At 36.6% G+C, this 27,101-nt stretch overlaps 1 protein-coding gene and 1 long non-coding RNA gene across 24 annotated transcripts in view; one reads left to right on the top strand and one right to left on the bottom strand.

The window, feature by feature from the left end:
* Positions 1–27,101, top strand: part of CNTN4 (contactin 4) — a 917,305-nt gene that overhangs the window by 733,738 nt on the left and 156,466 nt on the right. For all 14 annotated transcript variants that reach the window (XM_072785322.1, XM_072785326.1, XM_072785332.1 and 11 more), the window contains 3 exons: positions 3,268–3,465; positions 20,049–20,151; positions 22,757–22,941. In XM_072785322.1, coding sequence (XP_072641423.1) covers positions 3,268–3,465; positions 20,049–20,151; positions 22,757–22,941 — 486 coding nt within the window. The remainder of the gene's footprint in view (positions 1–3,267; positions 3,466–20,048; positions 20,152–22,756; positions 22,942–27,101) is intronic.
* The window catches only part of LOC140609942 (uncharacterized), a 171,847-nt gene that overhangs the window by 33,588 nt on the left and 111,158 nt on the right, over positions 1–27,101 (bottom strand). The gene's annotated exons all lie outside the window — the stretch shown is intronic.

Here is a 27,101-nt window from a genome sequence, read left to right as displayed (position 1 = left end):
TTTTTTAATAAATTTATTTTTTATTGGTGTTCAATTTACCAACGTACAGGATAACACCCAGTGCTCATCCTGTCGAGTGCCCACCTCAGTGCCCGCCACCCATTCACCCCCACCCCCCCACCCTCCTCCCCTTCCACCACCCCTAGTTCGTTTCCCAGGGTTCGGAGTCTTCCATGTTGTGTCTCCCTTTCTGATATTTCCCACTTATTTTTTCCTCCTTTCCCCTTTATTCCCTTTCACTATTTTTTATATTCCCCAAATGAATGAGACCATATAATGTTTGATCCCTGGGTGGCTCAGCGGTTTAGTGTCTGCCTTTGGCCCAGGGCGCGATCCTGAAGTCCCCGGATCGAGTCCCACATCGGGCTCCCGGCATGGAGCCTGCTTCTCCCTCCTCCTGTGTCTCTGCCTCTCTCTCTCTGTCTATCATAAATAAATAAATAAATAAATAAATAAATAAATAAATAAATAAATAAATAAATAAATAAATAAATCCTTAAAAAAAAAACTAATTTTTAAAGAGCCAAACAACATGTTAATTGGGTATGTTTTGTTATTTTTACTTTTTTGTTATTTTTACTTTTAAAATGATTAACTTTTAATGATTCAGATGTGCTTATGAATCAGAGTGCTTTCACATAAGAATCCTCACTACTGAGACTCAACTACAGGAAACAAACTGAATGTTACTGGAGGGGAGGGAGGGTGGGAGGATGGGGTAAACAGGTGATGGGCATTGAAGAGGGCACATGATGTAATGAGCACCTGGTGTTATATACAACTGATGAATCACTGAACTCTACCTCTAAAACTAATAATGTACTATATGTTAATTAATTTAATTTAAATTAAATTAAATTTATAAAAAGAATCCTCACAACCCACCTGCATCACATTTAATATTATTCTTGCTTGATGGGTTAAAGGTTGAAACTGAGAATGTTTAAATGAATTCCCTTATGTAATACAGGTTTGAATTTTAGTCTTTTTTTTTTTAACTTCAATTAAAAAAATAACAAAGTAAGTGTCTTTCTTTCCTTTTTTTTTTTTTTTTTTTTTCTGATATCCATGGTCCATACAACTTTCTAGTTGCCTTGTCCCACAGGATTCAGAGGTTGCTATCACTGGCCACTAGTAACAATCTTGAAAAATGTGTTAGAAAAAGAAAATAGGTCATGTATTTGGTTACAACTCTGCTTGGAGAGATGTGGGTTGATTAATATTGTGCTGGTAAATTACTTTCTAACTTCTACATTGTGATTTTGGAGATGCTAATTTATACTTAAAACTCTCCTATAGCTAGTTAGGGGATAGACAGAGTTCTCCTCATTGTTCATATGAGAAAATAGAGATGCTCAGAGATTACTTGGTTCGCCCAAAACTCACATACCATACTGACTAAATAGTACACTGTACTGTGCTGTTTGCTATGTTGTTTGTTAAAATATCCTGTTCCTTTTTTTTTTTTTATGGAAAAACTACCATACCAATTGAGCTTCCTCATGACCTATTATTTTTTTTTATGGAAAAACTACCATACCAATTGAGCTTCCTCATGACCTATTATAGGGACTTTCCTCCCCCAGATTTTAGTTTCTTGAGGAAGTGACTAGCTTGCTGGGAAGCACTTGCTTATTTATACTGAGTATCCTCTTGACATCAGCATGGGGTTACTTACAATTACAGGCACATGTGTAAATAAAATGATTAACTGTTCTCATATAAACATAATTATATCTCTCTAAAATACTACATGTGGAAATGTTATAATCCAGTGATTTAGGGAAAGCAAAGCATTCCTTTGTATGTAAATAGTGGATTATTAAACCAGAATAGGTTTCCAGTTGTACATTTGGTTATTGTGGTCAATTACGCTTAGGACTCATCTAAGTATTAAACAACAGAAGTGCCTTTTACAACAATTAGTGTTCTCTATAAAAAGCTGACATATTTCTGCCATTTCCAAGGACATCACATACATTTGAACTTTTGCCAAGGAGTCTATTAAAAGAGAGACATATAAGAATTCAGCTAACTAGTTCTAAAACCAGAGTCTTCTTTTGCATCTAATTGTTCCCCCCTCCCCCACCAAAGTAATTTCTGAAGATGAAATGGGCACATTATCTATTCAGTGCCAGTGACTAGTATATCACTTTTCCAGCTTTGGACAAATCTAAAGATCACACTTTAAAGAGAGGAATCATGGAATGCCTGGAGATAAAGTTTGATTTCCTTGGAGCACAATAGTTTACTGCAGCAAATCATTTAAACTCACTGTCATTAAGGATTCTTTTTTGAAATTAAAAGCATGGGATCACATGTTAATTCACAAAACATTTACCTAATTCTTAAGAAAACTTAGAAGTTGGAAACATACATTTTCAGATATGGCTACCTGTTGTACTTATCCCACTGGCACTCTGCAATGAATAAGTATCTGCAAAAAAGTTGCTCTTGGACTGCTATTTCATCCTCTCTTATGAATATGATAAATTTTTCAGCCAACATTTTTAAATACACATTTACATTTGAGACCAGCCAACCAGTCAGTGTGTGCTTAGCAAGTATTTGCTGCAATATTAAACCACCATCTCACTCAAATAATGGAAAAATAGTTCAACCTCACCAGGTAAAAAAAGAGTAAGAATTAGCATTGATAATGTGAGGCATTGGGAGAAGACTAAATTGAGACTCAGGAATTATTCTGTCCTTAAAGTAGGGCTACGAGTTTGGATAGTTACTTTGTTGCTCTGTGCCAAAGTTTCTCATTTAATGGAAAACTATAAAATGCATTGAAAACCACAAAGTGCAATGCAAGTATGTGGCACTGTGATGCACTATAATGATTATTATCTATAAAATGAAAGAAGTGATCTAAGTAGTTTTCAGGGTGGCTTCCAGCCTTACTATATCAAAATTATAGACTCCCTGGGTCTGTAATTTGAGCATTAGCTCAATAAGTACTGTATGGTGCTTGGCACATGCTTAGTAAACTATAAATGCTCATTCCCTTGACTTAAAGAGGTTGGACTTCTTTTAATCAACTATCAGAGTAACTTTTAGTTCTCTAGAAAATAAACCCTTATTGACTGACAGTACGAGTACAGGTAAAATGCTTAAGGAATTGTGATTACTTCTTATTTATATTTGGCAGGCTAAAAAAATCATTGGTCAACAGTATGAGTTTCTAACTTGACCATTTCTTTCATGTATATAGTATGTTCCAATGACGAAGACTATTTCTAATGATGATTCCTTTCCTTGCAGAGCTGAGCTATGCCTGGATCTTCAATGAATACCCTTCTTACCAGGATAATCGCCGGTTCGTTTCTCAAGAGACTGGGAATCTATATATTGCCAAAGTAGAAAAGTCTGATGTTGGAAATTACACCTGCGTGGTTACAAATACAGTGACAAACCATAAGGTCCTGGGGCCACCCACACCACTAATACTGAGAAATGATGGTGAGTTTCCTAAGGGATTTTGTTAATTCTGTTTTTGTGATCCCATATTGTATATGGAAAATTATATTATTGGCACACAAACTCTGTCTAAATTAAATTTAAGAAAAGTTTAATGCTTTTTACATTTGGTACCTATATTTTCTCCATTTGTGCAAGAAATAAACCCATGAATCCATTTTGGAAAACTAATTAGAAGTTTAATTGCTAATCTCAACAGGAATGGAATGTGGATTTAGGTAAGTATAAATAACAAAGGAATCTATTTCTTATTCTTTTTCACTTGAAATGTGTACATAGGCAGAATGAAGTAGAAGGTTGAACAACTAACTCATTAATCAGTTCTATGTAATTTAGTATTCAGTGTCCAGAAAGAAGTTTTAAATTATCCAAATAATTTCTGGATTGATGATACTAATGACACAGCTCACACTGCAGGGAAATAGAGGAACATCAAGGCTTATTTGAGAAATACATTTTAATTTCCAACAATTTTATAAAAATATTTCAAGAAAATTATGAATTTCACCTTAATTATCTAGATGGATGACATAACAGTGTATGGTAATTCACTATGTGCTATTCAAAGACAATCCTACTGAATTGTATACCAAACTCTAGTACCACTATGCCTTTTACCCACAGTATATGTATTCTGTTCCCTCTTCTTGAAATGTTTTTCCATCTCTGAGTCTCAGCCTTTCATTTGGTTAACTTATTATTATTGGTTATTGGCCCTTTCCTTTTCTTCAAGTATATCATTTTCTTTAGGAAGTCATCTCTGTCTGAACCCCTCTCCACCCTACTGCGTCAGGTACCTTCTCTACAAAGTCCAATAAAGCCTATTACTCTACTCCCAAGAACTCTTCATTCCGTATCACAGTTACCAGTATATTTTCCTGTCTATCTAACTATAAACCTACTGTTTAGAAGCACATGCAGTGCCTTGGTCACCAGTATACCTCCAGCACTTAGTGCAATAACTAGAACATAGATGATTCTTAATAAATATTTATTGAGTAAAAGAAAACAAAGGCATAATTAAGTCTTTAAGTGTCTATTCCTTCTAAATCCCTTTCCCATCAAGTACATATTACAACCTTCCATTGTGAACAGGAATTACTACACTTTTTGTACACGTGAGGAAACTGTCAAACAAGAATGCTAATAACAAACATTCATTAGAAGCTTACTATTTCCTAGGTGCTCAGAATTTTACCAGGATTATTTCATTCAAACCTCAAGCGACTGTATGAGGAATATCCTCTTTTATTGTTTATACATGAATGAACTGGAGCTCACACATGTCAAATAACAAATCCCAAAGCCACATAGCTAGCTAAAAACTCATGACTCCAAGATTCACACTTGGCTCCCATGTCCTATTGATTCTAGAGCCTAATATCTTAACTTCTCACTCACTATGTTTCATTTCATTACACTATACCACCTTTTACCTTAATTTATACAAGAAAAACATGGCAAAATCAAGCCTAGAACTCATATTTCTGTCCATATATGTTCTTCTTCCCCTCTGTACTGAAGGGACTTAGTACCCAAGTGGGGATGTGAATCTGAACCTCCCAGAACAGGATATTTGCAGACAAATCATCTCTGCAAAGAGGGTCTGGGCATCTTTATAACATAAACCATGCTATGGAATTTTTTAGCAAATACCATATATTTCAGTCATTTATTTATTTATACATTTAACATGTATCTATTTAGCACTTACTGTGTGACAGATGCTACTCTGAGTGCCAGTGAGCAAGAACAATAGGGCCCTGTCTCATTGTACTGTATTCTCTAGGAGAACACTGATAAAGATAAACATAAACAAACAAACAAAAAAACAGTTATTTTAGATAGTAATAAATAAGCCATATGATGAAATAGAAGCTCTGTGGAGTGGAATATCCACTTTAGGCAAGATTGTCTTGGAAAGCCTTTCTGAGGAGGTGACATATGAGCTGAGACCTGAATGATAAGAAGTCAGCCCTATGATAATCAGAGGGAGGAGCCGTGCAGCTGCATTAACATCACATGCAAAGGCCCCAGGGCCTGAAAAAAAACAGCATGTTCAGGAAGAAAAGAGAATGTGAACTTGGTTGGAGCACAGTGAGCAGGGTAAAGGATGTTTTGAGTTGAGGTTAAAAAGGAATCAGCAGCCAGATCATGTAGACCATGGGGAAGAGATTGGATTTTATCTCAAGTACAATGAGAAGCCTTTAGAGGATTTTATTCAAGAGAATGGTGTATGTTTTTTTCAAAGTTTGCTTAGTTACTGTGTAGGTCTTTAAATAAGTGAGAGTGGACACTGGATGTCCAACCGAAAGATTATTGCAATAATTCAGTTGGGAAGTGACGGCAGCTTGAAGTAGAGAGTAGCAGAGGAGAATAGAGAAGTGGATGGCTGGAGGATACAGTTTGCAGGTAAAGCTGCCAGGACTTGATGATGCACTGGAAGTAGGAGGTGTTGGAAGAAAATGCCAGGGATGACACATAGGTTTCTGGTGTCACAGCTGGGTTTATGGGAATGCCATTTACTGAAATGGTTTTACTGAACAGGTTTACAAGGAAAAATCTAGAGTATTATTTTAGTCATTGTTTGTAAAGCCAAAAGCATGACTTCCCTCTTGGCAATAGAAAGAATAATTTGTTTTGTGATTCTTGTCTGATCTCTCTATCATAATACTCATCTGATATTTTGACATGCGCTTATCAGCTTGCCTTCTTCTCCCACCTTGCTGAAACCCTGATCAAGCACAGGTCATTGGTTCATCCAACTTTGTTCTAGGGACCAGCACAGTGCTTGCCAGATGACAAATGTTAATGTAATATGTTGAAATAAGGGTACCTAGGTAGGTTGAACCTGACCCTTTGACTCAGGTCATGATCCCAGGGTCCTGGGATCGAGCCCACATCTGGCTCCTTGCTCAGTGGGGAGTCTGCTTTTCCCTCTCCCTACTGCCTCTCCCGTCTGCGTGTGCTTATGCTCTTTCTCAAATGAATAAATTTAAAAATCTTTAAAAATGTTGTAATAAGCTGAATTAAATAAAACTGAACATTTTATCAGTTTAAGGAGAAAAATAGGTGAAGGACCACTTTTTTCAAAAGTTCTTGATACTATCTCTCTAGACCTAAGGATGAAGAGCCTTTTGCAAAAGATGTGCTCCACTGGCATTTTGTACAGACTTATTTAAAAATAAATCCCTCTGACTGCTGCTTATAATGCACTTATGCCAAAATGTCTGTTCAGTGGTAGTATTATCCATTCAGGTGTGTCAAGTCACAAATGTAATGAAATATTGATGATCTGCTAAGACAGCCCAGGAGACATATTGCACACAGTTGCCAGAAGAAACAAAAATTCAGGAACATAAGAACTCCAGAATCATCACGGCACTTCAAGTTGCCAGCAACTTTGCCTTTTGCTTGGCTTTTAGATATATCTTGACTTGTCTAGTATATCTTCATCAAGATGACAAATGTTTTTGACTAGAATATTTTATCACAAAATTAGCAGAATAAAGATATCATTCTTCAGCAATTAATGCCCATTCATTCTTAATTTCCATGAGAGTTGCATGGTGAAAATTCATACTATGTCTTTCCCACTTAGGCTAGAGTACATAAAATGGATACTTGAACTATATTATTAAGCACAAAATAGGTTACTTAATTAGCTCTTGTCTGGAGGTAAGAGAAAAGGAGAAATATAAATCAAGAAGAGATTGCAAAATAAAGATGACATTCTTGTTAAAGTCTATTCTACAAGAATAAAATCAATAAAATTATCATTCTGCATGATCTTGTATTTAGCGACTGCATATTAGACTAATAAATGCAAGGTTGTATAGAATTTGTACAATCATTTTGTTAATTGAAGCTCTCTCAAAATTTCACATATCCCTTCTGCCTCTGAAATATGAATAAGCAAGACATCAGAGTCTATTGCCTGAAGTGAACTAATTACCATGGCTGGTCATTTTCCCTGCAAAGTGCAGATGTAGTTTAAAGAACTAAATGTCCTCAATATTCAGGTTATTCCCTTGGAGTTTCAGCTAAGCAGTTCTGGACTATGATTCATTATTTCCAGCCCAAAAGGCTACAGTGAGTCATAAAGAGTGAACAGTGAACATTGACTCAAGTCCTGATAGATATCAAATGTGATGTGTCCCGTGTTTATCCCACTGACCCTATTTACCCCTTGCCCCCAGCTCACCACAGTTTAGCAAGACTTTGGTACTTTATGTTCCCTTCCCACTCCCACGCTCTTCACATGGCTCACCCCTTCTTATATCTCAAATCGTTAGTGGAATGTAGGGCAGGATGGTTTGAGGTAAACCCTGAAACTCTGGAACCAGATTCCCAGGGTGGAATCCAGTTTTACCACTTATTAGCTGTGTGACTTTGGACATCACTTGAACCTCATTTCATTCCATTTTCTCATCAGTCAAGTGAGGATGACAGTACCTAGCTCAGAGGCTTATCTTTTGCGTTAAGTTAAAAAAGTGTTTTGATGAGTGACAAAATAAAATGCAGTGTCAGTAACCTCCTTACCTAGATATACTCAGCATACTCTATTTTTAAAAACAGATTACATAGTGTATAGATAATATTATCCTTGTTTTATAAAATATATGTGGATGATGACAGAGAAAGCTGGAAACACTACTCTCCAAAATGCTAACAGTGTTAAACTTTGAAGTGTTTAACTTGCAGTGGTAAAATGTTCTTTTTTCTTCTATTTGCTTTGTTGTATTTTCTCATTTTTCTACATTGATTAGAAATATTTTGAGTTTTTAGGAAAACATTTGGTAAAGGTGGTAAAGGGTTATTTACAGATGGTTGGCACTTAGAAATCGTCCAACTTTATATCTTTATTCTTTGGGAAAGAAGAGAATTGAAGATCAGGGGAGTAAGATGAGGAAGCATCAGGATCAATTTCCCAGTGCTCTGTCACCATGCTACTTAAATGAGTTTCACAAAAGCTGTTTGGGACCCTACATTAATAGATTTACCTTGTTTCTTTCCCACTAGGATTTTTTACATTTTTTGTATTGATAGTTCTCCTAAACAACTTTATGTTGCCATGTAGTATTTACCTCTAGGAAGTATAAAATTGAGTTATTAGGCTAATGTGAGAAAATTTTTTATATCAGAGTTTATCTAGATATTTTAAATTTTGCTTTGGAAAGAAAATATAATTTGTCATGTGGAAAGTGCACCTGTTGCTTAGGTACCATGAAGAAAAAAAGATTTAATTGAGAAAAGTGTATCATAATTATTTTTATGACAGGTACTAAAGTAGTCTCAGGATCAATATTGGCCAACTGCTGGTTATTAATGATGATGAGTTTGTTCTATTATGAGCTTCCTACACAGATCTCAAAGAGTTGTCCCAAATTTCTATAAACAAAAGTAATAGAGCATTAAGTCCAAGAGAAATCATAGATTTAGATGATAGTTATAATGGCCATTTCTTCTGTCCTTTTCTGTCTTTAATCACTATCCCTGATGTCCTCTAAAGTGGCTAAAGAAGAGAAGAATTAGCAGAGATTAGTACAGTCTTGGCAAAATGAGGTCATGTCCATGAGGATGTTTATGTACATTATATACGCAGGTACATAATTGAGCAAGAGTTATTATTTAACCTTTGCCTTTTTCTCTGCTTTCCTTGAGGCTGGCTGGGGATTGATTTGGCAGTTGTTTTGCTTATTAGAACTAAGACAAATTTTGAGCAGTTTACAGCCAGTGTCTGTCGATGGCTTTATGCTTTTGTATAGTGTGTGTTAAATATTATTGAATATTATCCCTAATTAGAATTCTAGAGGGCAGCCCTGGTGGCTCAGCAGTTTAGCGCCACCTTCAGCCCAGGATGGGATCCTGGAGACCGGGGATCGAGTCCCATGTCGGGCTCCTGCATGGAGTGGAGCCTGCTTCTCCCTCTGCCTGTGTCTCTGCCTCTCTCTCTCTCTCTATGTCTCTCATGCATAAATAAATAAAATCTTAAAAAAATAAAAAAAGAATTCTAAATAGAAGAGATACTAAGGAAGAGAGGGAAAGGGCTTTATCCTATGTTACAGTTCCAAAAGTTCTTTCTCTTTCTCCCCTTCTCTTATATATACATTTACAAACATATAGGTTATGTTGTGCAAATATACATATGCTTTATACACTAGATATATTGTTTTTGGAAATTAAAATGTAAACTTCACTTTTCTGAGTATTATATTTCCATTTAAAGTTATTTAAAATTTATGTTCATATATAACCAGAATAATTGGTGATATTTTTCTAAGTTCTCACCCATTTTTCTTGGCCTAATTTTATATAGCCATAAAAATGCTGAGTATGGTCGGCACTGAAGTATTTAGCATTCTCACCTGAAGTCAGGTTTAACCCAGTGGACAAGAGACTAGCTGACAGCCTTAGCTTCCTGCAGCTTCAGAGCAAGAAGGACAGAAACAGATGGGCTGGACATAGGGTTGAGAATGTGCCTGACTGGTACCAACCAGCTTTCTCTCTTTTGGTGTGGCCTCACCTGGAATGCAGTGAAATGGGGACAGGGCTAAAAGTCAAGAAGAAAAGAAGTCATGAAATCTGGGCTGTGGTCCCAGATCTGCCACTAATTCACATAACAAAAATCATACCATTTCTTTGGTTCTTCATTTTCTTAGCTATTAAAATGAGTGATTTGTATATCATATCCACGTTTAAATCTAGTTCTCCTCTAGGATTCTAGTCACAACTTTTCTACGTTACCTTACTCAAATCTTCATATTCACACAGGCCAAGGAATATCAGATGTTAATCAACGGATGCTATTCATTGGATCAGATTTCTTCCCAATGCTAAAAACTAATCCTAGCACGAAACTAGGTGTACTCACTCTTTCTGATCAAAAAGGGGCATTTGTGAGCCTTCACCTCTGTGACTATTAGTGGCTTAGAAGACGCATTTCCCTTAAAGTTCCAAATTTAAGACTAAAAAATGGAAAGGATAAAACTAGAATATTATAGGGTATTCTATTATATTGATGCAGCATAATGTATTTTCCATTATGATATGTCATCAGTTTGTTGTAAACTTTTCTAATATTGCCCCAAGCTGGATTAGAACCTCAAGTGAAAAAAAAAAAAAAAAAGAACCTCAAGTGAGCATTAACAACCACTGTGTGTCTTCATAAACAAAGCAGCTTTATTTGTTGGCTGCTTAATTAACCTCAGGGGATTGGATCAAAAACCCATTCATTAAGAAGATCTTTTTTTGATTGTAAACTTGATCTACAACCTTTTACTGATGTCCTAGCATTTAAATTAGCAAAATGACACTTCTACCTGGTGATGGGTAGAAATAAGTTCTTCACTTAGACATGTTTTTATGTTACTTAAGATCTAGAGTTTATACCAAAACACTTTGCTTTATTTTACTCTCACTTCTAATTGCAACTTTTGTGTGGCTTTGTCACAGCAATCATCTCTTGTTTTTAATTCTCTAACAACATCACAGTTGACGATCTGTGGGCGTAAAACATGTTTTATGAGGAGAATATCTAAATGACTAAAGGATGTGAGATATTTTGCTAAACTGCCATTGCTAATCTGATTTAATAGTGTCTTAATGGCTCTGGATATTTTGAAGGCTTGACAAGCTTAGAAACTTGGCAGTCAGCTTTAGACCTCTAGCACAGTCATTCCATTTCAGGTCCATGGGGGCCAAAGGTCTTGGATGGTCATTTAGCTAGTCAGTTAGGAAACATCTGTTAAGTACCCGTTGTGTGTGGTACACTGAAATAAAAAGATGTGATCTCAGCCCCTGGAAACCTACTGTCTTAGAGATTCCAAATTAATGAAAGGTCTAAAGTTTCATTCTTATTAGAATCACTGAATTGAGTTGCAGAAAACACATGTACAGACAGAGGGATTAGACATGAATAAGGGATGTGGAGGTGTTTAGCCTAAAATTGAGATGACATGGGGAATTCATTGGATTATGCATTTAACCAACAAATATTGAGTACCTGTTGTATACTTGTCACCAGGAAAGCAGAAGTCTTTCTGTGTATCACAGCTGACAGTCCAGCTGAGAAGCCTAACTGCCTGAGGCAGGAGTGGGGCCATATTGGAGGAGAGTGAGGAAGTAAAAGCAGGTTCATTTAAGTCTCTTTTGTAATAAGAGCCAACAAGGAGCAGTGAAGGGTGCAGTGCCTTGGGTGGGAGGAAATCTGGCCTGATGCTGGGGAACAGCCCAAGCTTCCATCATGAGTTGAGGAAGGAAAAAAATACCAGGCAATCTGTACCTTGTTTGTTTAAAGCAGGAGTTGGCACACTTCCTCCTGCAGGCCAGTTCTGCCTGTGGTCTGTTTTTGTTCAAAAAAAAAAAAAAAAAAAAGTTTAACATTTTATCCATAGAAATGTTGGGTATTCTTAGTTAATTCCTAAATTCTCTGTAATTTTTGTTTCTATTGCAAATGGTTTCTTATTTTTAATCACATTCTCTAGTTAGTTATTGCTGATGTACAGAAATGCTATTTTTTTGTGTGAGTCGACATTTGGCAAGCTTGCTGAATTCTCTTGTTAGCTCTAATAGTTTGTCGATTCTATCAACTCTCTGAAACTTTGCTATTTTTCTCGTTTCTTCTAAGCCAGGGGTCAGCCAAGTAGGGCTCATGGGCCATACTGCCAACTACTGTTTTTGTAAATAAAATTTTATTGGAACATAGCCATGTCCTTTTGTTTACATATTGTCTGTGAATGCTTTCCAGCTATATAATGGCAGAGTTAAGTTGTAGCAGAGACTGTATAGCTCACAAAACCTAAATAAAACCTTTGTTCTCTGTCACTTTATAGTAAAACTTTGCCAATCCCTGACATGATAACATCTTTAAATATATGAAGACTATCCATCAAAAGACTTGGTTTTTTTTTTTGTTTTTTTTGTTTGTTTGTTTGTTTTGTGGTTCCAAAGACTTGAACTAGGACCAACATGTACAAATTAGAGGGAGAGAAAGTATATTGTTCAAGATAATATGAAGACCTTTTTAGTAGGCTGGATATAAAAGTACTTAATCACAGGAAGATGACAGCTGGCTTTCTTTCATCCAAAAGAAGATGACCTTATAATTAATTGTCCAAACTGGAAACTTAGCAAGTTACATAAGGATATCGGGTAAACCAGGACTATTTTAGTCAAGCATGGATGCATTCACTCTACCTTTATAGGAGATAGCGTTCTGAAATGACTAAAGTTATCTCTGCACTTTAATTATTGAGAAGGAAGGAAGGAATTCAGATTTGAAGTTAAAACATGTTTATTTTCACATCCCACAGATTTCTGAGGATACCCTAAAACCCTAAATTTAAGGTTGTATAGCCTTCAGCTTCCTTACTCCTCTCTAGCACTGGCAGCGGCGGCAGGGAAGGGGGGCTGTTGTTTGGATTGTTGTGGCCTCAAACTCAATGGAAATTCACCTATTGGAGGGTGTCTTATGGTAGAAGGGGACCTCGGATGGTATCCTAGACCTCACAATGTCTCCTTCAAACCAGAGGAAAACAAGTCTTTTTTTAAAAGAGCAAATTGTAAATTCAGCCAAAGGGATGTGTAGGACTGAGGTATTTCCAAATATTTTTAGCTTAATGAACTACACATCATATGACTTCATCCACAAGAAAATCATCTGGGAACTTTTCATAAGATGATTTTTGCCATTTTTTTAGTAGAAAATCCCACTCTGTGGAAGTGGGTAAAAGTGCCTTCTGTGGCTTAATTTAGCAAGCACAGGTTCCAGCTGAGGCAGGTGTTGGCAAAATGTTATGGCACTCAACTCTGCAAAGTGGCCTCTTTCTGCCAACACAGCACTCTGCAAATTGTAGTTAAACAAGCATGGTGTGTGACTGATTTCTCTTTCGTATTCTATAATTTGCCAGTTATTTTGTTAAATTCTATGTTCTTAATAGACATCATTGTCACCTTAATGATTTTTTTAGGTTTTTAAAGGGGAACAGTCATTGCCACAAGGTCATATACAGGGCTCAGGCTCTTGATGGGCATTGCAACCAGTAGGATTCCATTTCTAATACTCTTCCAGTGACTAGCCCACAGGAGAGTCTAGTATTACTATGTTGTACTCTTTGCTTTGGGCTTAACATGTCATGGTTACTACAGAAATTCTTGAAATATACTCCCTGGGCCAGAAGCTTCAACATCACTTGGGAAATAGTTAGAAATGCACATTCTCAGGCTCTATCTCAACTTCCTAAATCAGAAACTTAAGCCCTCCAAGGTGATTTTAAGTTTGAGAACCACTGGTTTAGAAAAAAATACCCTAGGAATTTCTAGCCACATCTTCCTCAGAAAGTCAGCTCTTTCAGTTATTCAGTGAACACTCATTGCCTGCATATGCCATGTTACCATGAAAGGCATTATAAAAGGGTGGCCTACAGGTGTCATGAAGATAATAATCAGGTGTGGTTATCCACATTGTGCTAGGCATAGTACATGTCTTATGGTTGATATTACATAAACACTAACTCAATTACTCCATCAGAATATAAATATAGAGCTAAGCCCTTGACTCCTGAGGACTCTAATGTGTAGAATTTCAAGTACTTAACTTTCACTATTTGTTATGGTGGGTCTCTCATTTTAGAATGGAAAATATGGACATGCATTTTTATGAATTAAGACTTTTTTTCTTTATTTTTAAAATTATAGGTATAAATGTCTGTAAAATTAAAAGCAAAAGCTGTCTCTGTAGACAAATTGTATCATAAATTAATGATATCATGCAAGAGAAAGGGAATATTACTGAGATGATGTATTCTGGTTGATTTTGACTATATGATATGCACTCCTTATTTTTACCTGCCTTGGTTGTGTGGACACAGCTAGGTCTTTATATCGTCTCACCTTTTAAATAGTTTGAAGATAGAAAACGAGTCTGGAGCAATTCCATCAGCAGCCTTTCTCTTTCTGCCTAATCATTCTGTAAATCACCAGAGCAGCTGTAGACCAATTAAGTTCAAAAGTGTACAGGTGGCCAGAGAAAGGACTTGAAAAATGTACCTTGTTTTAAGAATACATTTGTACTCTTTTGTTCCATAAAAAAATAAAAACGGCAACAGCTTTTTAAATTTAATATAGAAAGTAAAGGCCAAAATAGTTAAAATGAAGTAAATAGTCAAATAAAAAATATATCTTCTGCCAGATGTCACCAAATTAAATGAAACAATTTGCAAGCGCCCCCCCCCAAATGTATGTCATAATATAGTTACAGAAAATTGCTTTCTTTATTTTTTATGACTTTAAGACTAGGACAATCTTTAAATATAATGAAAATTCTTTAAACATCATGAAAACCATACCATCCAATCTCTGATCCATATCTTTATGTCCTATAACCTTGTTATAATACAGATCAATCTGTATTATTAGCTCTGTTACTTTAATTTCTATAGCTATAAATATAGATCAATGAGCATCAACCCAGAAATCATCCGTATGACCACCTAAACAACCTAGAGCTCATTTTAGAAAAAACCTGGTGTAAGTGAGTGAAGTCATCATATAAGAAGCTGTGATGCTGATACTTTAGAAATGACTTCCGTGCCTGGAAAGAAGTGCATGTTTGAGTTAATAGCTATTGTGTGTCATAGTATAAGGCCTATATTCTTCTATCTTTTCCTCTCTTCCACAAATTCCTGCTAATCATATTTTTTCTTCATATGCTTGGTACTAAACTAGGATTTGTGAGGGCCACAGGAAAAAAAATCAGAAGTATTTCCGTTCCTCAAGGAAATGAAAGCACAAAGAAAGAGATAACATGTCTATAAATAGCTATAAAGATGATAGAAAACAGTAATGCTGTTTGAGAAGGGCTCAGGATTTTGTGTGTAAAATGACATTACTTATATGGCTGTAGTTTTTTAGTACCTATTAGGTGAAGAAACAATGATAGAAGCTAGAGGTACAAATGAAAAAGATAGACGCATTACTTGATGTCATGCATTTTACAGTCTCAATGAAATGACAGATACTAGACTCATACATAAACAAGATTGTGAATTATGATAATTAACATAGAGGAAATAGATGTTAATAAAGAATAACACAGCAACTTATTTTAGATAGTGTGATCAGAAAACATTTCTGTGAAGGGGCACCCTTTGAGCTGAGACATGAAGCATGAGATAAGTCATTCATGTAAAAAATGAATGAGGAATGAAAGAAATTTCCACACAAAGACTTGCATTCAAATATTCTCATAAGCATTACTCTTTATAGCCAAAAGTGGAGGCAACCCAATAAATGCCCATCAACTGGTATTATGGGCTGAATTGTGTCCCCCCAAAAAGCTATGCTGAAGATATAACCCCACCCACCCCCAGTACTTCAGAATATGACCTTATCTGGAAATAGGGTCTGTACAGGTGTAATTAGTTCAGATGAAGTCATTATGGATGATGGTGGGCCTTAATCCAATATGAATGGTGTCCTTATAAAAATACAATGAGAAGACACAAAGCATGTCCTGTGATGACAAAAGAGAGACTGGAGTAATGGAGATGCCAGGCAAGGAACATCAAAGATTGATAGCTACCACCAGAAGTTAGGAAGAGACAAGGAACGATTCTACTCAGAGTGTCAGGAGCAGAGGGCCTGTCATTGCCCTCATTTATGACTTCTAGCCTCCAGAACTGTAAGAGAATAATTTTCTTTTTTTTTAAGCTACTCACTTTGTGTACTTTGTTGCTAATATGACCAGGGAATAAAAAAGTAAAATGTGGTATCTCCATACAGTTGAATACTATTCAGCAATATAAAGGAACAGATACATGCTGCAACATGGATGAATCTTGATAACATTATGCCAAGTGGGAGTCCAGATGCAAAAGAATATATAGTGTCTAATTATATTTATATGAAATATCCAGAAAAGGCAAATTCTCAGAGACAAAAAGCAGATTAGAGGTATTGCCTCGGGCCGGGACAGGTTCTGAGGATTGACTATGAACAGGCATGAAGGATCATGGGTCATGGAAATGCTCTAAAACTGGATTATGGTGATGGCTTTACAACTTGGTAAATTTACCAAAAATCTTTGAATCACTTAAAGTTGGTCAATTTTTGATATGTAAATTATCCTTCATAATGTGTTTGTGTGTATATGTGTTTTTTCAAGAAGTCAGGGAAAGGACACCTCAGTTGATTAAGCATCTGCTGTCAGCTCAGATCATGATCCCATAGTCTTAGGATCGAACCCCCTATGGGGCTTCCTACTCAATGGGGTATCTGCTTCTTCCTCTCCCTCTCCCTCTACTCATACTTGCTCACTGTCTCTCTCTTTCTCTCTCTCTCAAATAAACAAATGAAATCTTTAAAAAATAAATAAATAAAGAAGTCAGGGGAAACATTCAGAACTGAGGCAAAGAGGTTTTTATTCTATGCGATCATTTAAAGGGCACTATGGACTAGAAAATAGGCCAGGCTGAGGAGGAGGAAAAGGATCCTGGAGAAGTGGACTTCAAGTCTGGGCCTTGGTACATAGGAGTTTAGGATGAGGAGATAACAGGGCAGGGGATCTTCTACTCTGTCTCTGCATTGCAGTGGTATTTCAGTTTCTCAGGAAAAGGTCCTGTGAGATACATTTGCTCCTTGGTATATCTTCCAGAGCTGGGTAAAAGAAACCTAGTGGATATGTAGTGTTTGTAGAAAGAAGAGGCAGGGCAGCCCGGGTGGCTCAGTGGTTTAGCGCCACCTTTGGCCAAAGGCCTAATCCTGGGGACCTGGGATCAAGTCCCAAGTTGGGCTCCCCGCATAGGGCCTGCTTCTCCCACTGCCTGTCTCTGCCTCTCTTTCTGTCTCTGTGTGTGTGTGTATGTGTGTGTCTCATGAATAAATGGATAAAACCTTTAAAAAAAAAAAAAAAAAGAAAGAAAGAGAAGGCAGAGGGAAAACCTGATCACTGCTAAAACAACCTTGTCCCTTGTATTTTAACATTATTGCCTCATCTCCTTCCCACACATGATGCACTGCAATGCAGATTGTTTTGATTCCCTGGGAACACAAAAGACCTCTTTTTTCTCAAAGCAATTCTTTTTTTAATTAACACTGCTCTTGGAGTACATAACCACACACACAACACTAAAAGGTGTTAACTTGTTCCTGCACTCAGAGTCATACTACTGATATTTATGGGACAATGAGTCAGTAGTATGCTGTTGGTTAGCAAGTTCAGCAGCTGTGTGTGAATGCCATCAAAAGCAAACGCCACTTCTTTACTGGTCCAGCTTTGTGACAAATGCTCAAAGGAAGGCAAACCCAAGTTTAAGTGGAAGAGAACTCAGACTGGCCAAAAAGGAAGGAATGATTTTGTGTCTGAATGTGGCAAACATGGATTTAGTATAGTTGAATCTGGTTTTGTAGTGTTAATCATTGCAGTGGTGAGAAGCCATAGTAAAAGAGGAAGGGGGGGACCAGGGTTGCAACCTAGAACACGAACTAGCTTGTTGTAAAACAAAAGACAAGCTGCTTAACACCTTTTAGGTTACAGCCTTGCTCACAAAAGGAAGAGACAGATCAGACTGATTTTAATTGGGGGAAAGGTGCTTGCTTTAAAGTCCTTTTTTTAAAAAAAAGATGTATTTATTTTAGAGAAAGTGCAAGCATGCACATCGTGGGGAGGGGCAGAGGGAAAGGGAAAGAGAAAGTTTAACAGACACTGCACTGAATGGGGAGCCAACATGGGGCTCAATCTCATGATCCTGAGATCATGACCCGAGTGGAAACCAAGATTTGAGCACTTAACCAACTGTATTACCCAGTGCCCCTATTTAGAGTCCTTTTGGGAATAGGTTGCTAGCTACAGATCCTGTCTGTGGGAAGGTGTGCATCAATGGATGCCGAGATTAAAAATGCTAAACTAAATTATTTTAAAGTTCCCTCCCAAATCCAATCTTCCTTGTCATTCTGTGAAAGGAAAGAAAATCAAACAATTATGTTCACCTTTGCACGTTTGATTACATACCTCATAGCAAACCTAGCTAGACAGTTATGTCATATGACACTGTTGATTTTCTGTTTACACATTAAGGAAATCCCCTTGATGCTTCCCACATATTAAAGCTGCAGATGAAAAGAATCACCTCTGCAAAGTGAGTGGAATTGCTTCCCTCTGTCATTGTACCTGTCCCCATCCACTCCTAGTTTTTACCTTTTCTTCTGAATCCTTCAGTCTTTTTTTCTATAACTATGGGAAACCTAAAGAGAGGTGAAATGGAAGATGCTATCATTTCTTGGTAAGTTAAGTAATTCCAAACTTTATACTGGCACTGCTAACTCAGAGACCATAGGACAAAATTAGAAATTGAATAAAAATAAATGTATTCAATCAATTAGAGCAGTAGGACATGGGGTCAGGAATGTGTTGATAAGAAATAATTAACGAGGGATGCCTGGGTGGCTCAGTGATTGAGCATCTGCCTTCAGCTCATGTCATGATCCCAGGGTCCCGAGATCAAGTCCTGCATGGGCTCCCTGCGGCGAGCCTGCTTCTCCCTCTGCCAATGTCTCTGCCTCTCTCTGTTTGTCTCTCATCAATAAATAAATAAATAAATAAATAAATAAATAAATAAATAATATTTTTTTTAAAAAAGAAATACTCAACAAGTTTTAGTTATAAAGTATGGACTTAGGTTGTTAGGTTATGTTACCTTGGCCACAAATGTACATTTTCTAGGATATGGGAAAATGGGAGAATATGATCTTCAAAGTAAGCATGCCATTGGGAAGGTGAGCATAATTTTAAGATTGTTTTCTGTAGTTGCTTCCTACTGTCCTTTATTTATACATTGGTTCAAAATATAATAATACTGCCATTTGATGCTACCTTCTCTGCATTAATTTATGATTAATTCTGATTGGTAATGAAAGTGAATAATAAATTAATGCATGGTCACAAAATGATTATTCAGATTTTTTTATATAGACATAAGAGAGCCTGGATGTATTTTTTTTTAAAGATTTATTTATTTATTTATGATAGACATAGAGAAAGAGAGGCAGAGACACAGGAGGAGGGAGAAGCAGGCTCCATGCCAGGAGCCTGACGTGGGACTCGATCCCGGGACTCCAGGATCGTGCCCTGGGCCAAAGGCAGACACTAAACCGCTGAGCCACCCAGGGATCCCTATTTTTTTTTTTAATATTTAAACTTTTTCTGCATGCAGTATGTTTTCAAAAAAGATAATTTACTTGATATTCCTGATGACTAAGACTTTATTCTTTCCTTTTTTGGTCCTATGACTGCCTTTAAAAAAAAAAAAAGGTTTTTTGATAAGTGAAGTTATATACATGGAGAATTTGATCCTAGGCAGATGGTATGGCACTGTGATACAGAATTTACCCTCATAGGAACTGGGAGAAGAGCCACAATTCAAGGCTGGTTAGAGATAGAACCAGCTCTAAATGAAGAAATTAATTGCACACATAATGATGTATTAGAACATCCTACATTAAGAGATAAAGCACTTGTGTACATTTTAAAAGAACCACAAAGACTTAGTTCCATTGTTTATTCACAGGGGTGATGGGTGAATATGAGCCAAAAATAGAAGTGCACTTCCCAGAAACGGTGCCGACTGCCAAAGGAACAACAGTGAAGCTGGAATGCTTTGCCTTAGGAAAGTAAGTTCTGGTTTCTCTTCCATCTTGTCCTCTATTTAGCTGGGCAGATATAGAATTTTATTTGCACTGTTCACAGTGATGGTTTCTGCAGTAACTGAAAGTAAGTCAAGCCTTTCTCTTTGTAATTCTACGTATGCATCTTTGTTTCTGCCCTCTTACCATGGAGAGGGGACCTATAATGGCACAAGGGGATTAGGCTGCCACAATTGACAGGGCCACAAAGAAGAAGAGAATGGGCAATTCTGAAAAAGTATTTTGTTCTATTATTGTGACCTGTAATGTGCATGCTGTCTAACCCAGAATGACAGGAAAACAATGGCCTTCATTTGAGGTACGCTCAAGCTGACTATTTGGAAAAATATGGACTTTCATTCTGGCACTAGTTTACAGAGGATGCATCAAACTTTTCTTGAATTTCTTTTTAAATTATTAGTCTCTTCTCCCTAGTTTGGATTTCCTTCTGTTCTGGCTAAATATAGGTGAGACCTTAGATTCTTTAAGAGAGTCTCTATTTTAGAGGCTTATCTGAAAATTATTCATGACTTTATTATTAAATCTGTGGAGTGATGAACCTGAGATCCAGTTTGCCTTTCCATAGTGTATCTCTCAGAGGACATAAAGAAAATGAAAAACAGATCAGTTAAGATTCTCCCAGTAACCCTGAAAAAAGGATTTGGCATAAATGATACACACTGTCATCTAAAATGAGAATTTTTAGGTCATCTGTGGATTTTAATGATTGATGTTACTCTGTACACCCAACCCCATCTTCTCAGCTAACCCACTGCTAACTCCCCATCCTCTTCCTGTGCCCTAATGTTGACTAAAGCAGCAACACTAACTTGTACTCAACCCCCCTCCTATCAGCATGTAATCTGTTTCTGTATATTTTTTGCATTTTACACCAACCATAGAAGAAAGACATTCCTTTTTCTCATTATATTTTCCGCTCTAATAAAAGGATTTTTTGGGTTTCCGTGTTTTTAAATCAAGGCAGTTTAAGCTGCAATATTATCTTTACTTTGGCACAATACAATACAGTGGTAAATTCTTATGTCCTGGAAACTTACCACATTAAATAAGCTATGACCTATCTGTAGGACTGAATGCTGTACAGACATTAAAAGTCAAATTGTAAAGCAACATATGAAAAGTAAGAAAATACCCATGATTTATTGCTAAGAGACTAAAAGCAGATTGCTAAGTTATATAACATGGCTACATCACATTTTTTATTTTAAATATATACATTAGGAAATACAATCCAGGGAAAAGGTGAAAGCAGGTAGCTGCATAGGCTAGGTATAAATTTGGTAAACTATGCAAGGTGACACCTTAAAAAATCTTTCTTTGGAAAAAGAGAAAAATTCACATCGTTCATACTTCAAAGGGGGTATGAATTAAACTCTATTCACACTGCTTGAATGGCACTGGAATAAAAACAAGAGACCAAAATTGGGCTCCTCCAGTCTACACAGAAATGTTTGGGGATGCACATCCAGCTGCCGAAACACATCATCATTGCCCAGTTAAGAGCGGGAAGACTATGTCTAAGTACAGTTATTTGTAAAGGCATGTATTAAGTGTATATCTCATCAAATGTAAAGGCACCAGTAATGTACTTTTGATAGAGCCCTTTCTGTATCTTGAGTTAGTGTCTGTTGAATTAACTTAAATTGTTCTAAACAAGTATAGTAGAACTGATGGCTTTAATTTTTTAAATACCATCTCAGGTTTTCCAGAGAAGATTAGCAAGTCTTTAGCCTAATTAGTTCTCTGTGTGTGTGTTTTTGTGCAAAATAAATAGTAAATAATTGTATCCCCTGGTAGGAAGCTGCAATCTTAAAAGCTGTGGTTAGCTTGCTAAACCATTGATTTGCAGACTCAACGATGCCCTCTTTGCAACTTAAGTTGTGTTCTCACAGTTCTGGCTGTAGGATGATAGATGCCTTGAGAGTACATAAAGACCCCACAGATGGCTTCTTTCCTTATCTTACTAATTTAAGTGAAATTTCCCCAAACCACTCTCCTAGTGAACTACTGCTATAAGTTGGTAAGGTTCTGTAGAGAATTTTCCGAGAGAGAAAGCAGAAGCTGCTAGTTTCTTATTGCCTGACCCTCAAAACTGGCACAACATCCCTCTGTCTTCTTTCAATAACCAAAGTAGTCAGACAACTCAACAGGGTTTTTAATGCAAAGGAGGATCTGGACCTCATATGGGAGGAATGTGAAAAAATTTGCTTGTCCTTTTCATTCTGACACATTTGTGCATGGAAATTTTTATTGTCATATTTATGCCTTAGGAAAAAAACAGTTATACTAAAAAATATAACAAGCATATAAAAATCTGTTTTTATTTTAGTGATAATATTACATATTTTTAAGGTTAAGAAAAGTTATTTGATTCTAAGAAAAACACAATATATAGTAATACTAGAAATGTGGATATGGTTAAAATCTTAGTGATATGTGAATGAGTGAAATTTGGGGAATACTGTCTAAGGCAAGCTTATATGTTTAGAACAAAGAAGGAAGGAGTTATGGGAAGCATAGGTTCAAAAAGTTTTCTCTAATTTGATTCACTCTTTTTTATTCTTGCTATCAGTCCAGTACCAACTATTATCTGGAGAAGAGCTGATGGAAAGCCTATAGCAAGGAAAGCCAGAAGACACAAGTCAAATGGAATTCTTGAAATCCCCAATTTTCAGCAGGAAGATGCTGGTTTATATGAATGTGTGGCTGAAAATTCAAGAGGAAAAAATGTAGCAAGGGGACAGTTGACTTTTTATGGTAAGTTTGCATTTCCAATTTATCATTTGTAATGCTACAGACCTTGGCATTAAAAGCATAAACTGGGAGGTTTGCATTCAGGCTTTTTGGGAAAGAGCATGTAAAATAAGACTGTGTAAAACCCTTGGTTTGCTGCTAATTAGCATTCCCTGGGTGATTCTGGGTGTGGAGAGTGAGGGTGGGGGACAAGGATGTTGACAGGGCAGAGGGGAAGAAATCAGGCTGAGGTGTTTGGGAGATGCGTATTAGTGGAAATGCACTTGCAAAGGAAGCATTTTTCTTCTTGCCATCAAGCTGTAAACCTGACACAGGAAACCTTTTGTTATTCTTTCTCCTGATTTATTTCATTTTAAACTGTATGCTTTTCTTCTTTCAAATTTTGATTTGGGGCTCATGTTAATTCTTTGTAATTGCTTGTATTTGATAGCAATTTAATGTGGTACCACGAACATTTCAAAATGCATACTCCCCAAATTTAGTTCTTATCAGAGTGGAGCGTGACAAATCTCTCTCACCCCAAAGACTTTTTATGTGCAGCTGCTCCTGTTCCAATCAAATCATCGGCATTGATCCAAACATAATATAAATGTAAAACCGCTAGCACGTGGTCGCCAATTTAACCAGTCTTGGAAACCCTGTTAGGGCATCGATTTGAAATCCAAAATGGGATCTCATTGGATAGGCATTTTGAAAGCAAATTGAGTTCTGCCAAATTGGAACATGTTTGAATCCCATCTTTCTGGGATATTGGAAATAAATACCATAGATTGATAATTATTCACAAATAGTTTAAATATACAACAATGTATATTAAAATGCTGAGAGTAGCTCCTTAGGGGCAGGTTGTAGCAAAAGTTTTAAATGTTCTTATTTTTTGCGATAACAGATACCATAAAGGTCTATTTATTTAACCATTTCTTCTTCCAAAGCATTTTGGTTTTAAGATATAGCCAAATATTTTGTTCATTAATCATAGAAGCATGATCGAAAACTGAACAGAGATTTGGAGTATCAGCTAGCTTGCAAGGAACTCCCCCACATGACCCTCAGGATTCAGAACTCACACACCTGATATATCAGGGTAACAGGAGAGCACACATGGCTCTAGGAACTATTTCACATGATGACCTGAGCAACAGTTGTTTGAACAAATTTATACACTTCTTTAATCATTCATATTTCTTCAACAATTATGAAGAACTAATTCTGCTCAAACCAACTGATGGACCTGATATTTAATCTTTACTCTTATCTTAAACTGTGGTAGTTGATACTTTGGGTGAAAAGCAAAAGACTCCGTAGTTAATTGACTGAAAAATGTAAGACCAAAAGTTACATGTTTAGTGAGATACAATTGATGTATCTTTCAAGTGTTTAGGGTACATTTTTCTCACAAGTGTAATAATTATTTATTTGTCAGGTAAGGACAACCTGAAAATATTCGGGTAAATAGCCAATGTTTTCTCATTTGTATTAGTTGAATAGACTGCTCAATTTAGTGTGGTTGTTCCTAAGTGTTATTTGAGTTGCTCAACTCATTGAATAAAGTATTTTCACTTTACTCTTTTTAAGTGAAGTATCTGTTTTTGTTATGAAAGTATGAAATGTTCTGTAACCAGGAGTTGATGTAGTGCTTTCTAGTGGGTCAAAGTTTTCCTGCATTGGAAAAAGAGTACTCCAGAGGTACTGTTTTGGAGACTCAAACTTGTCACTGGCCCTCAGCCTTGTGCAGTAAAATGGTTTTTTCTTCAGGGATCCTGCCCTAGAGATGAAAATCAGGTTCTAACAGTGTTTCCCTTTTAAATGGAGTTATCTGCATCCATGCATGGGGGAAAAAGCAGAATGAAATTTGCCTGCTTTCTGAAGATAACTCAGCTTTTTTCTCAGTTGTCAACCACCCTTGGTATTAGAAGCTTGTCAGATCAGTTGACTTTAATAGCACTTGGCTGTTGCATCTATGTTTATTCTTTTGTTTTTCCTCAACTAGCATATCAGTGACACAGAAATTATCGAACTGTTTTCATTGTCACAGGAGAGATTAATTATACAAAAGTGCTTGGCTGTCATTTTTTTTCTCTCATTTTTTTGGTCTCTATTGGGTTTTCCCAATGCTGAGTTCCCAATATCCAGCTGTCTAGATCTCCAATTTAAATGAGTTATTATAATTAAAATCACTATGTAGATCACAAAAGGGGAGAAAATAACCCCAGTCACTTATCCGTGAACATTCTGTCTTTGTTGACAAGAGAATTTCTTACAACATTAAGATGTGCTATGCTCAGGGATTATAAACCATGGGTTTGAGTTTAGGAACCTGTTTCTTTTTTATGGTTTTAAGTTGTTTATTCTGTTCATCAAATCGCCACCTCAACAGCCACAGGTGTGCTAACTTCTCATCTGGCTTAGCAAAATGGCTATTTTTATTGTCTAAAACTGGAACCATTTAACCTTCCTCCAAAGGCCTCCTAGACCTGATTCCATTGTTCCCATCTTCCCTGTGTCAGAATGATGGAAGCTTCTATTCCTGGCTGGTGTATTCCCACTATAACTGTATTTGTAGGTTAGCATGTGCTACTCATGTTTAGGATGTGTGAAGATTTAAAACTAGTTCAGACATAAAACATTTTACCCTACACTGTCTTTCCAATTTATTTTATTTTTGCCATGACTTATACTTGACCAGTGTGGTCTCTAGTTTTGATGTTTTCTTTATTTCTTTCCTTCTTTCTTTTTCTTTTTTTGTATAGTTGACACACAATGTTACATTTGTTTCAGGTATGGGAAATAGTGACTGGATAAATTTATACATTATACAGTGTAGTCTAGTTTTAATCTGCTTTTTCAGACATTTTTCAGCATAAAAAATTTCTACAAATAGATCTGTAATTTTCAAGAATAAGATACAATAAATCTTTGTTGCTAAGGTAGAAATTTTCCAGTGATTTTAATATCTTATTAATTCGTTCAACAAATATTCTTTTCATTGCCTGCTGTATTGTGGGGCATCCTGATTGGGTGGCGGATGGCGGCACAAGCAGTGAAAGAATTCACCCGAGTCATAACAAAGGAGATAGATGTTTATTTAATACACTGCAAAGGAGCAGTAGGCAAGACAGCAAAGGAGAGAATGTCAACCATGAGGTGGTGGTAAGGGGCTATAGTTACAGGGTGGAGTATGGGAATATATGGAACTTTCCTTATTTTGGTAATCTTAGGAACTGTGCCTGGTTGTAGTTGGTCAGTTAAGGCCTATGACTATTTCAAGGTGAGTAGCTTAATGATCCTGTTTGCATTCAGCTCCATGGTCACTCTGGCCCCTTTTGCCTTGCTCAGGTTATTAACATTACTCAAGCCTGTTAGAAGAGGTCTCTATACAAATGGTAGGCAATGTTAGGCAATAGGGTTACAGTACAACTCCCTGCCCTCAAGGAGATTGTTGCTACTAGAAGTTGAAGACAATATACTATTAAGCAAATAAATGAACTAGAAATTTTCATATTATGATAAGAATTATGAAGAAAATAATTAGGATGATATGGCATAAAATAATTAGGAGCAGGGGAAAGGCTCCATAAGGTAGTCAGGGAAGACTAGTCTGAGAATTGTACTCTGAGCTGAACACCAAAGGGTGAGCAAAAGCCAGACTTTCGAGGGAAGTACCTCCCAGGCAGAAGGCAAGGAATTGCGAAGACCCGGAGACAGAAAACGATTTGATATGTTTGAGCTGCATCAAAGAAACCAGTATAATTAAAGCATGGTGAGACAGAGCAAAAAGTCTTGAAAAATAGGAGGGTGACACATACCTCACAAGCCAGGCAGAGTTTGGGTTTCATTCTGAGTATAATGGAAAACTATTGGAGGATTTTAAGAAGGGGAATGACTCGATATGATTCATGTTTTTAGAAGACCACTTTAGTTGCTTTGTGGTGAATAGATTCTGGGGAACCTAGAGCAAAAGCAGGATAATCAGTCAGGGACCCATCTAGGTAAGAGATGTTGGTGGCTAGGACTCAAGGAAAGAAAATAAATGGAGATACTTGAGATAAATTTTGGAACTAGAGCCAATAAAACTTACCATTCTAATAAACTCAGTTTGTAGATGGAACTGCTTCCCAAAGAGATTATGTAGCCAACCTCAGTTTACATAGTAAGAAACAGAG

This window comes from Canis lupus, chromosome 19 (assembly GCF_048164855.1).
Source record: "Canis lupus baileyi chromosome 19, mCanLup2.hap1, whole genome shotgun sequence".
Lineage (NCBI taxonomy): Eukaryota > Metazoa > Chordata > Mammalia > Carnivora > Canidae > Canis > Canis lupus.
This window is presented reverse-complemented; position numbering and strand designations above follow the sequence as displayed.